We start from the raw sequence: 12,687 nt of genomic DNA on the forward strand, positions 1-12,687 counted from the left end.
GTTGCAGTGAGCCGAGATCGCGCCATTACACTCCAGCCTGGGTAACAGAGCAAGACTCCGTCTCAAAAATAATAATAATAATAATAACTCCCAGAAACCCTAGCTCCTTTGATTGAAGATAGGTGTTAGAAGCGGAGATCTGAGCACCCAGTGTCCTCCGTGCCACTGGAGTCCTCTATCAAGCTTAACAGAAATTATTAAGCTGCCATTTAAAAAGTTGTGTTTCAGCTAAAGACCTATTCAAAAGGCTATTAAAATTAATGTCTAGGTTTTTTTGGTTTTTCTATTTTTAAAAAAACGACGAAGTGAAGAACCCTTGTCTTGGGCTTTTCAAATTCTCTTCATAAACAGTTTGAAAAGTAAAGTCCTTTTTGTTAGGTCACATTTCTTGGATTCACCTTTTCTGCTTGCAGCCTGGCAAGTTCCAAGGTGGGGGGCCGGAAGTCTGAGATCAAGGCGTCAGCCGGGTTGGTTCCTTCTGAGGACTGTGATAGAGACTCTGTCCCATGCCTCTCCCGTGGCTTTTGGGCTTTGCTGGTGATCTTTGGTGCTCCTTGGCTTGTAGATGCATCATCCCAATCTCTGCCTCATCTTCACATGGCATTCTTCTCGGGTGTTTGTCTGTGTCCAACTTTCCGTTTCTTAAAAGGATACCAGGCGTATTGGGTTAGGGGCCCACCCTGCTCCAGTATGGAGTAACTTGGTCTTAACTAAGTATATCTATAATGACCCTATTTCCATACAAGGTTACAGTATGTGGCCCTGGAGATTATGGATGGGGGTGGAGGGGAGGAATTCAACACATAACACTTGGTCTTGCTTTTTTCTACTTAATTTTCTTGTTATGAATAACATTTCTCTATCCCATGGACTTCCTAATTTTGCTTTTCTTCTGGTTTAGACAGCTCCCACATGGTTTGTTTGTTTTTTGTTTTTGTTTTTTGTTTTTTTTTTACCTCTGCCAATTCTCCAAATGATAGGAAAATTATACCCCTATGCTCTCTTTAACATGTTTATTTTTTCCTTCAGTGTGCTAGCTGTTTTTGGCTTTTTGATTTTGAAGCAGTACTGTGTACATAAACAGGAAGTATATTTTGTTGATTGATTGCTTAAAGAAACAGATGCCCTGGGTTGAAAGTTCATTCCAAGATGGTTAGAGATCACTTTGCTGAAGCAGAATGCCCAAAACAATTCATGGGAGCCTCTTAAAATAAGACACAGTAATTAAAAGCAACTAGAAATTCTTCCTATATACCATTCTAAAAACACGGGCCAGGCGCGGTGGCTCAAGCCTGTAATCTCAGCACTTTGGGAGGCCAAGACGGGCGGATCACGAGGTCAGGAGATCGAGACCATCCTGGCTAACACGGTGAAACCCCGTCTCTACTAAAAAATACAAAAAACTAGCCGGGCGAGGTGGCAGCGCCTGTAGTCCCAGCTACTCAGGAGGCTGAGGCAGGAGAATGGCGTGAACCCGGGAGGCGGAGCTTGCAGTGAGCTGAGATCGCGCCACTGCACTCCAGCCTGGGCGACAGAGTGAGACTCCGTCTCAAAAAAAAAAAAACACAAAACAAAAAAACACAAAACTCGTTTATTTTCTGCTTTATATTTTTTATACCAGTTATGAAACTTATTCACTGATAAATAATTAAGCATGATTTATTTTAAAATTAAATTTAGTTTTATCTAGCAAAATTAAGAAAATGTCCTGTTTTATGGTATACATTCCAAGAGAATGCCAACTCCATGAGCACAGGGACATCGACTCACTGTCCTGTCCCCCAGCATTAGAACAGTTTCTGCCGTTAAAAAAGGGGTCCCAATAAATATTTGGTGATTAATTTTTTCAATCATACTTCTTTCTGTTCTTTTCATTTTGTTTTTTTCCCTCAATAAATCATAGAGAGATCTGCTTGCCATATCCAATTGAACACCCCTACCACACACACACCTGTCGTGGCGCCATGTTCCCCACCTTCACGTCACCTGACGACCTCTACACAGGCATTAAAGCCCGCGCCCAGCAGCCCTTTCCTCCCACGGTGCCAACCAAGACTTATGATTCAACAGTTTTGAAGACAAGAGGTAAAATGTGATCTAGAATCAGAACTGTATTAATTCTTATTATTGGGGTTTCTTCAATAATAAAATTAAAGCAAGGAGCACAAAGGACTCAAGTCACAAATGTGTGACTCAGTAGATCAGGAAACTTGTTCTCAGCTGCAACTTTACAATCAGCTGGAGCACCACCACCGACCCATCAAATCGGACTCTTTGCAAGTGCTCCCAAACTTTCCCCTAGACAAACGTTGTAGAATTGGTGGTTTTTATTCCGCTTCTATTTTTATTTATGTCCTGCTCTCTAGGTTTAGTTTTTAAAAATTTCATCCTAGCCCAGGTGATCAGCACAAGGGACAGTGTTTGGATCAATCATAGAGTCTGGATGTGGGTGCAGCAGCAGTGATAGAATTGAAAGATCCCCATTGAAATAAGATGCAGAAAGCAATGGGAGTAGTTTGTTCAGTCCTTCTTCACACCCTGGAGCACGTTCTCCCAGCTGCAAACCTTAGAGTCTTTGTGAATGTGTTTTATCAGAGAGGACAGGAATCCCGTACACTAGTCATCGAATCTCTCCCACACTAGACACCTTGGTCTTTGCTGAGGAGACCTACGCATGTGCGTAAACAGAGAGGCCACCTCTGGAGAAAGAGTGAAAACACTCAAGAGAGAGGGATGAAAATGATACATGTAGGCAAAGGCAAATATTTGTTGAGTGCACTTAGGTGAGGTAGAAAAGACTCAAGAATTGTCCTATCCTGCAGGACAAGACTCAAGAATTGTCCTGTCCTATCCTACACATGAATATTTGGACCAAAATGCAAGGACAGAATATTGCCATCATCGGCCTCAACCTCAGTGTCTTATTAGCAGACAGTAACGTTTTGAAAGCTAGCATAGTGGAGTATGTAAGAGCATGGATTCTGGAGTCAGATGCATGAGTAGAATTCTGGATCTGCCACTTACTTACCTGTGGTCCATGGGAGAGTTTCTGAACTTCTCTGTTCTGCTTCCCAGTTTGCAAAATGGGAATATTATTAATAGTACCCACTTATCAAATAACAGAGATAAATGTTAGCGGTTATTCTCTTACCCTGCTAGCATATAATCACTGCGGTATGTGTGTACCATGCTGAACTTTCCCATTGCCTCTCAGACCAGGCAGCATTGGAAAAAGGCAGTGAAAGCTGTATCAAGTGTACTGGCTGTTAGTGTTGGGCACCATGCTTAGCTACACAGCAGAAGTGGTGAGAGATGGTGCTGTGCAAAAGAGCTATAAATGTTCTAAAGGAAATGATAGGTATGATGCCTCAACAAGTAAAATTTGTTTGACTTTGTTATATAAATTGTCAAAGTAAATTTTTCTCAATCCTGAATTCAGTAATTTCTGAAATCATATGAAGTACATATAGTTAGCAAGAAATCACAGACATATGTGTTTAATTCATATCAACACTTTTTTTTTTTTTGAAATGGAGTCTTGCTCTGTTGCCCAGGCCTAGAGTGCAGTGGCACTTTCTGGAACCTCTGCTTCCTAGGTCCAAGTGATTCTCCTGCCTTAGCCTCCCAAGTAGCAGGGACTACAGGCATGTGCCACCACACCCACCTAGTTTTTGTATTTTTAGTAGAGACAGGGTTTCACCATGTTGGCCAGGCTGGTCTCGAACTCCTGACCTCAAGTGATCTGCCCACCTCAGCCTCACAAAGTGCTGGGATTACAGGCATGAGCCACCATGGCCAGCCCATAAAAACACTTTTCAATGCAGTAGTACATAAGGAACTGAAAACACAAGTTATCCTCTTAATTTCCTGCTCTTCCAACCCTCTACCTCTCTCCAACCATTCAGTCACTCAGGGAATTTTTAAAAGATGAGCATACTCTAACAACCCTTATCAAAAAATCTTTCCAGGAACTAGTATGGCATTAGGTTTCTACTCTTTCACTTGTTTTAATTATTCTTTATTAGTAATAAGAAGCATGGGCCAAGTGTGGTGATTCATGCCTGTAATCCTAGCACTTTGGGAGGCCAAAGTGGGCAAATCACTTGAGTCCAGGAGTTCAAGACCAGCCTGGCTAATATGGCAAAACTCTAACTCTACTAAAAATACAAAAACTAGCCGGGCGTGGAGGTGCATGCCTGTAGTCCTAGCTAATTGGGCAGCTGAGGCATGAGAGTCTCTTGAACCCAGGAGGCAGAGGTTACAGTGAGCTGAGATCATGTCACTGCACTCCAGCCTGGGTGACAGAGAGACTCTGTCTCAAAAAAAAAAAGAGAGAGAGAGAAAAGGAAGGGAGGGAGGGAGGAGGGAGGAAGGAAGGGAAAGGAAGAGAGAGAGAAAGAGTAAGGGAGGGAGGAAAGAAGGAAGGGAGGGAGGGAGGGAGGGAGAAGGAAGGAAGGAAGTTAAGAGTTCAGGCTCTAGACTCAGATTGCCTGAGTCTGAAGTCTACCTGTGAGATGGGGACAAATCACTTATTATCTCTCTGCTTCAATTTCCTCATTTACTAAAGTTGGAATAACTATACCTTTCTTATAGTAATGTTAAAAATTGCATGTGATGATATATATAAAACAGTACTGTGACTGGCATATGGTAAGTGTTCAATAAACGCCTGCACTTGTTCTTATTACATATGAAGATGGGTGTTCAGAACATTCTTTAACTTGAAACTTATCACGAGAGCAAAGCAAGCCATGCTGTTTGGTAAAGCTTATCAAATTATAAAACAAAATCTAAGAAGCCGTATTGTTTAAGATGTTCCCTTTCAATACCTTTTTGGTAAGCAGGTACTAACTCAGTTTCAGAAAACTTGATATTTAGGCAGAGAAAAGCCAAGACAGGTAATATGGAAATGTATTTGTTGAGCCCCCAGAGACCAGAAAAAAAGATCAGAAAGAGGATCCAGGAACACTTATTATTTACCTAAGATCTCTCTCATTAAGAAGAAAGGTGAAGTACTAGTGACTCCTATTACTACTGAGAGCACTAGGGTTAAAGACTCATTCTCACGCTGTGTGGCCCACATGCTGCTCCTGTACGTGCTCAAGAATTCAAGAGCAACAAGCCCAGTGTGGTGGCCTGGCCTGCCCTGCCCTTGTAGTCTTAGTTATTCAGGATGCTGAGGTAGGAAGATCATTTGAGCCCAGGGGTTCAAGTCCAGCTTAAGAAACATAGCAAGATGCTATCTTAAAAAATATATAAAAATAAAAGAGAATTCAGGAGCAAGCTGAATCTCTCTAAAGCTGTAACTACATAGGTAAAATATACACCAACATCCATCTCTACCTTATATTATCTCATTTCTATTTATTGGACCTATTAATCCCTTAAAAGACTGTTCTTATTTATTGCTTTTCCTGAAATTTTCAGGTAATCCTTATAGATATGAACTGATTGATATTCCCATGGATTCAAAGAAGAAAGCACTGACTTGGCCAGGTCAGGGTGTATATTATGATGTAAGTATCTTTTTAAATGTGTGTTTAAGAGAAAGTAACAAATATTTTTAGTCAATACATTTATAAAAATCTAGGCTGGGCATGGTGGCACATGCCTGTAATCCCAACACTTTTTGAAGCCAAGGTGCACAGATTGCTTGAGGTCAGGAGTTTGAGACCAGCCTGACCAACATGGTGAAACCCTGTCTCTACTAGAAAATACAAAAATTAGCCGATTATGGTGGTGCATTTCTGTAATCCCAGCTACTTGGGAGGCTGAGGCACGAGAATCACTTGAACCTGGGAGGTGAAGGTTGCAGTGAGCCAAGATCATGCCACTGCACTCCAGCCTGAGCAACAGAGTGAGACTCTGTCTCAAAAAAAAAAAAAAATCTAAAAGATTGTTTTCATTTTCCATCTGAATGTAGAATTTGAGATTTTGACTGTGACTTACATTTTTCAGTTTTCTTAGCTGATTTCATGTACTGTTGGTAGTTATGGAACATTCCACAGTTACCAAAAAAAAAAAAAAAAGATTGCCCCCAGGAAGATGGTGGGGGAGGGCTGCATTTCTCACACTGTGTTCCTCCAACCCTGTTCTTACAACTTATAATATATCCAGTCACTCCAAATATGCATAGAGTAAATGGAAGATTTCCAGAAAGATTTACAAGCTATTATTGTTCCAGCCATATTATCATATTGGTGTCAAGTCTAAAATGAAATAAAACAATAGGCACCATTTATTGAGAAATTGCTACACACCTAACCACTCTAAATACATCATTTAACCCTTTCAATAACCTCCTAAGGTTAGCATCATCATTTTCATTTTATAGATAAGGAAACTGGCGACTAAGAATTTGTGACTATGTCATGATCACAGAAATCAGGTTTGTGAAGTTCTAGTCTCTGACCTTAACCTCTGCCCCGTAACTCCACATGGATAAAAAGAGAAAATTATAAGTCAAGAGGGAAAATATCTAGACATTTGAAAATAATAATGGCTAACATGGTTGGTGAGAAGCAGTGCCAAGTGTTCTCCATATATTATCTCGTGGCATCCAGCAATCCATGAGATAGGCAAGTGAGAGGTTGGAAACATTTGAATTTTACTTGGCAAATCATTATGACAGGCCCAGCATGTGGTCACTGCCATGTCACAGAGTCATCTATAAAGTAAGTCATTTCCTGTTTGTTTTTTAAAGTTAAACATCAAAAAGAATTCCTAACGAAGTGTCTGTTTTACTGGATCTCTTTCAGTTTTTAAGCAAAATCTATATCTAAGCAACCCAGAAATATGAGAAGTTATTCTAGAACTCATCCTATCATTACATGTTCTTATAGCCAAAGGCTCCAGATCTGTAGCTAAGTTTCTTCCTAGTCATTAAAATCCTGTTTTCCTCATGTCACATTCCTTTAGCAGCCATCCTGAATAGCTCTCCTCTGCCTGAGTGTAAATCCCGATACTTTAACTGAGGTGCAGAGACCCCTCAGGATCTGCCCTTACCTCCAGCCTGCAGCCTGGCCCCACCCTCTAGTTCCCAAACAGGTTCATGCCATTTCGCTTCCTGGAAGCCCTCCTCCAGGGCCTCTCTGCCCAATACTTGTTAATTCAAGGCCCAGCTCAACCCTCCTCGTTTCTGTTGTGTAGCAAAGAGAACTAGGTCAGGAGGCCTGTGTGCTTGCTGGTCACTCCTCTGTTGCCATTTGCTGCATAAGTTATATGAGGCAGATTATTTCCCTTTTCTGAGCTTTAATTCATAAAACATATCTGGGTAATTTCACTAAAATCTGTCCTGTAAATTTCACAAGATATGTAGATCATATGAAAGACTGAAAACCTAGAAAATACTATAATTTGTAAGGCATTATTATTACTCCAGCAGAAATGATAGCTCCCTCTTCTAAATTCTACAACACATACTGTAACCAGTAATTTTCACATGTATTTCATATTTCACCAACTAAATTACGAGTTATTTCAGAACAGAATATGTTATGTGTATATCCCCACAGTGCATTATACATAAATATTTTTGGCTGATTATTTATTTCTTTTTTTTTTTTGAGATGGAGTCTCGCTCTGTCTCCCAGGCTGGAGTGCAGTGGCCGGATCTCAGCTCACTGCAAGCTCCGCCTCCCGGGTCCACGCCATTCTCCTGCCTCAGCCTCCCGAGTAGCTGGGACTACAGGCGCCCGCCACCTCGCCCGGCTAGTTTTTTTTGTATTTTTTAGTAGAGACGGGGTTTCACCGTGTTAGCCAGGATGGTCTCGATCTCCTGACCTCATGATCCACCCGTCTCGGCCTCCCAAAGTGCTGGGATTACAGGCTTGAACCACGCCCGGCCGATTATTTATTTCTTATTTCTGATGATTAATCCCACTTTCTTAATCTTTATTAACTGCTCTTAATTTTCGACCTTTCAGATTTTCTTCTGGCTCATCCCTAACTCTAACCAAGTGTTGCATTTCCCTGGACAAAGAAGTAAAAATAAAATAGATACTGAGCTTCATGGGAGTAACTCATGACTCACCTTTTTTTTTCTCTAATCTCTAGGATAATACCCTATACTTGTCCTTCCTATTTTTCCTGCCTTTCATCATTTAATTGGGGGAGGTAATCTACAGCGTTCTGTATCTACAATGCGCTATTCCCATTAAAGGATTTTTTTTTTAAGAGACGAGGTCTCATTATGTTGCCCCATAACCAGAAAGGAGGAATTGTTGAGTATAGCCTACAGCTGCCTCCTCATGTCTTTTAAGTTTGGCCTAAAGATTTTTCCATACAGAATGAACTGTAACCTAACTGGATGCATAAACAGACTGTAACCTACTATTGTGCCGATCACCTAGTTTTAGCTGTTTCTGTGTCTCACTTCCGTTTTCTATAGGTCACTTTCCTTTTTCTGTCCATAAACCTTCTTCCACCACCTGGCAGTGGCAGAGTCTCTGAACCTATTTTGGTTTGGCAACTGCCCAGTTTATGAGTTGGTTTTTGTTTAATTAAATGCTTTAAATTCTAAAATATATAAATAAAAATGAGAAACAAAAGAAAAAGAGATAGCCAGACGCAGTGGCTCATGTCTGTAATCCCTTTGGGAGGCATTTTGGGAGGCCAAGGCGGGTGGATCACTTGAGGTCAGGGGTTCGAGACCAGCCTGACCAACATGGCGAAACCCCGTCTCTACTAAAAATACAAAAATTAGCTGGGCGTGGTGGGGCATGCCTGTAATCTCAGCTACTCAGGAGGCCGAGGCAGGAGAATCGCATGAACTCGGGAGGCAGAGGCTGCCATGAACCAAGATGGCACTACTGCGTTCCAGCCTGGGTGAGAGTAAGACTCTGTCTTAAAAAAAAAAAAAAAAGAGAGAGAGAGAGAAAGAGAGACAGATTCTGTCTCATGCTGCCTTTCTCAGATCTATTAATTATTTAACACCAGGCTGGAGTGCAGTGGCTGTTCACAGGTGCGATCATGGCACACCATATTCTCAAACTTCTGGCCTCATGCATTCTCCTGCTTCAGCCTCCTAAGTATCTAGGACTGCAGCTGTGCACCACCACACCAGGCTCAGGAGGATATTTTTTTATAGTATTTACCTTTCCTATTGCCAGAGCAGTGGTCCTCAACCTTGGCTGCACATTAGAATCGCCAGGGGTGCAGGCTGCATCCCACACCAATTAAATCCTTCTCTGAGAATGGAACTCATAGCAAGAATGCCTTGTTTTTGAAGGACTTGTAACTTGCATTTCTGGGATAATAGTCTTCCCTCTCCTTCTACTGTACCCAGGGAAGGAGAAGGGACACTACCAACCTGATACACAGGTCCAAAAATGTGTCACCCAGCTGCAAAACAGAAAACTCCAGGAACCATATGTTAGTACTTTCCATCCAAGCCAATAAGGAAATATGTATAACATACTGCTCCAACACTTATGAGTTCTGTGACCTGGGTAACATACTTAATCCTTCAATACCTGGTTTCCTCATAGATAAAGCAGGAATAATAATAAAATCTACCTGATAGTGCCGTCCTGAGAATGAAATACACAGAAAAGCACCCAGCACAATATTTGTACATCGTAAGCTCATAATAAATATTAGCTGCTATTATTATTATTATTTCAATGGTTATAGTATTTTGTTGACCTAGCAACATAAAGAAATGGGTAACCTTGGAAAGGAGAATATTCCACATAAGAACGTTAACCTTTTAAAAATTAATTCCCGGGGCTTCATGTTAACAGAGTGTGTTAAATGTCGTTTTTCCCTCCTCCTTTCACGTTGCATGTGGATGCAGCAGCTCTGCCTTCAGCAGCTACTGAGATCAGGCGCCCCTTTCCCACCCAGACCCCAGAGCTGCCCTAGCTTTGCCTCTTTGGACTGGCCCAGTTTTCCAGAGTCATTAGTGGTCATTGCACTTATCACTCTATTCAGGGCCTCTTCTGCTACCCTTCTCTTCCTGCTGAGATCTCTTCTCACTGACCATTTCCGTCCATTACCGAACCAGTCAACATTCCTTTTCCTTTTCCAATTGGCAAACATAAATAGGTTTTATTTTTGTTTTGAGATGGAGTCTCGCTCTGTCACCCACGCTGAAGTGCAGTGGCATGATCTCAGCTCACTGCAGCCTCCACCTTCTGGGTTCAAGCGATTCTCCTGCCTCAGCCTCCGGAGTTGCTGAGCCCACAGGTGTGCCCCACTATGCCCAGCTAATTTTTCTATTTTTAGTAGAGATAGGGGTTCACCGTGTTGTCCAGTTTGGTCTCAAACTCCTGACCTCAAGTGATCCTCCCTCCACGGCCTCCCAAAGTCCTGGGATTACAGGTGTGAGCCACTGTGCGCGGCCCATACATAGGTTTTAATACTTGACTCTTCTGGACTGTTTGTGTCATTGCTTACTCAAGTGGCTGAAGACTTTTGTCCGATTTCTCAAGAGCTTAAATGTCTAGCCTTAGCTTTTAGGATATGAGAATAGTCTCTAGGATGAAATCTACCTTGTAATAATTTTTTTGATAAGATGAGATATAATCACAAAGGTCAAGTGCCATACGCCTCCTTACCTTGGACTTTTTGAAATGTTTTTAAGAAAAGCATTTTCAAAGCCTCGCTGAGAATAACACAATGTTCATTACAACCCAGTTTTCTGCAAACCTAAATATTTGGACAGACCCTTGGCTTCCCTTTGAGAGAGAGCTCACCAATATCACCCCTTCAAAGGGGAGCAGTTTTTCTTCTTGATCCACCTGCCACCTTTCCAATCTAAACTGCCCATCCCCATCCTAGAGATACTTTCCTCATTCCAGGGACAGTTCTCTCTCCAACACACCACCCATACTCCACACTCATCCTTAAGTGGCCAGAATGAATTTGGTGATCATGCGGGGACCTCCTTTAGAAAGGAGTCATCTTATCAAATAACTGGACGCCCACAGTGCACCTCTCCGTGGCCACCAGCACCCTGTGCCCCCTCCCACCTGTTCAGGCCCATTGACATACAAGGGGCCCAGAATGGGAAACAAACGGTCTGTCTCTCTCCTCATCTACCGTCTCACACCGCCAGTGTTCCCGCCATTCCATCTCAGGCAGCACTGTTATCCAACCAGGTGTCCTCTTCTCCCTTCAGCCCTCTGTCTTTCCTAAGCCCTGACTAGATGCCAAAAATAATTCTCTCTGCCAGTCTCTTATTTGCTCCCTCTCTCCGTCTCTCTCTCTCTCTCTTTTCATTCCAGATGTAAATGAACAAAGTGCCTTATCATAACCTGTTAGTGTAAAAATGGTGCTAATACAATAGAATTAATTAAAATATCTAATAAACAACCAGTATTCTCAAATGCTAAGGCCACTGCAAATGGCAATGTGGTCTCCACAGTAAACCTTTTAACCTCCCCTATTTAACCTGGTTAAGTCCCATCATTCAAGACTAAAATAAAACAAACAAAAAAACTATATTTGCTTTTTTTGTTTCATTTAATATATTACAACCATGTTATTTTAGTGATAATTTATGGAGTTTTGGTGCCTAGCACAGAACTCTCAAAACCTTGTACATGGTTTTGCATGCAATAGGTATTCAGTAAGTGTTTAATAAATAGGTTATGAGTTACATATATTATATGAGCTATGCTGGGAATGTAACCACAATTTATATAGTACTATCCCTCTGAGAATATATTCCAAATTCAAAACAACTAATGTCACTTCTTTGTGGACTGGAGTGTCTGCCTAGAAACTAACATCTCAGGAACTGTAATTCCTTTCTGCTGTGGGCTTATCTTCCATATCAGATACAAACTCTACCCTGAGTTTAGTATATTGAGCCAATGAATACCTTTGGAGTGAATGGTTTCCACCACCCCTCTCTCATTATCCTCTCAGAGTAACATCCCCTTAACATACTGAAAACTGATCAGTTCCCCTCTCAAATGTTTCCTGCCTCTTTAGTCCCTTCTCAAGACATCACAGGCTACAGTAAAATTTCACATTGCTTATTTCCTTTCCCACACCCTTGAATGTGTTTCAGTAGGTCTCTGTTGTTAGTTCAACCAGTGTAAGACACGAGATTAATCCAGCCCCACAGCACAATATTTTTTTTAAAGTCCTTTTTGGCTGGGCATAGTGGCTCACGCCTGTCATCCCAGCATTTTGGGAGGCCGAGACAGGCAAATCACCTGAGATCAGGAGTTCAAGACCAGCCTGGCCAACCATGGTGAAACCCCATCTCTACTAAAAGTACAAAAATTAGCCAGGTATGGTGGTGGGCACCTATAATCCTGACTACTTGAGAGGCTGAGGCAGGAGAATCACATGAACCCGGGAGGCAGAGGTTGTAGTGAGCCAAGATCGCACCACTGCACTCCAGCCTGGGGGACAAGAGCAAGACTCCATCTCAAAAAAAACAAAAACAAAAAACAGTCCTTCTTATTTCCAAGTAAGCTGGCTCTGCAAATAATGAAAAAGATAAGGGGATCAAAGGGGGCTTGCTTTATCCCTGAATAAGTAAGACACATATTTGTTAAAGGTTTACAGGGGTAGCAGTGCCTTTTCCCATGAGTACTCTATATGTAAAATGGAATCACTTCAATCTCAAAGGGTTGCTATGACCAGCATAACCCTTAGGCCCAGGAACTTTAGAAGGCCCCACACTTTAGAGGGCCAGTTCTGGCCTTCCACTGGCTGTGGCCCTTTCTG

General features: G+C 41.9%; 1 protein-coding gene across 1 annotated transcript in view; it reads left to right on the top strand.

Annotated features, from left to right (window-relative positions):
- SPMIP4 (sperm microtubule inner protein 4) overlaps nt 1-12,687 on the top strand; it is a 45,306-nt gene that overhangs the window by 24,483 nt on the left and 8,136 nt on the right. The window contains exons 6-7 of the mRNA XM_045388939.2: nt 1,904-2,085; nt 5,428-5,516. Of these exons, the coding sequence (XP_045244874.1) occupies nt 1,904-2,085; nt 5,428-5,516 (271 nt within the window). The remainder of the gene's footprint in view (nt 1-1,903; nt 2,086-5,427; nt 5,517-12,687) is intronic.

Source organism: Macaca fascicularis, chromosome 3, assembly GCF_037993035.2.
Source record: "Macaca fascicularis isolate 582-1 chromosome 3, T2T-MFA8v1.1".
In the NCBI taxonomy this organism is placed as follows: Eukaryota; Metazoa; Chordata; class Mammalia; order Primates; family Cercopithecidae; genus Macaca; species Macaca fascicularis.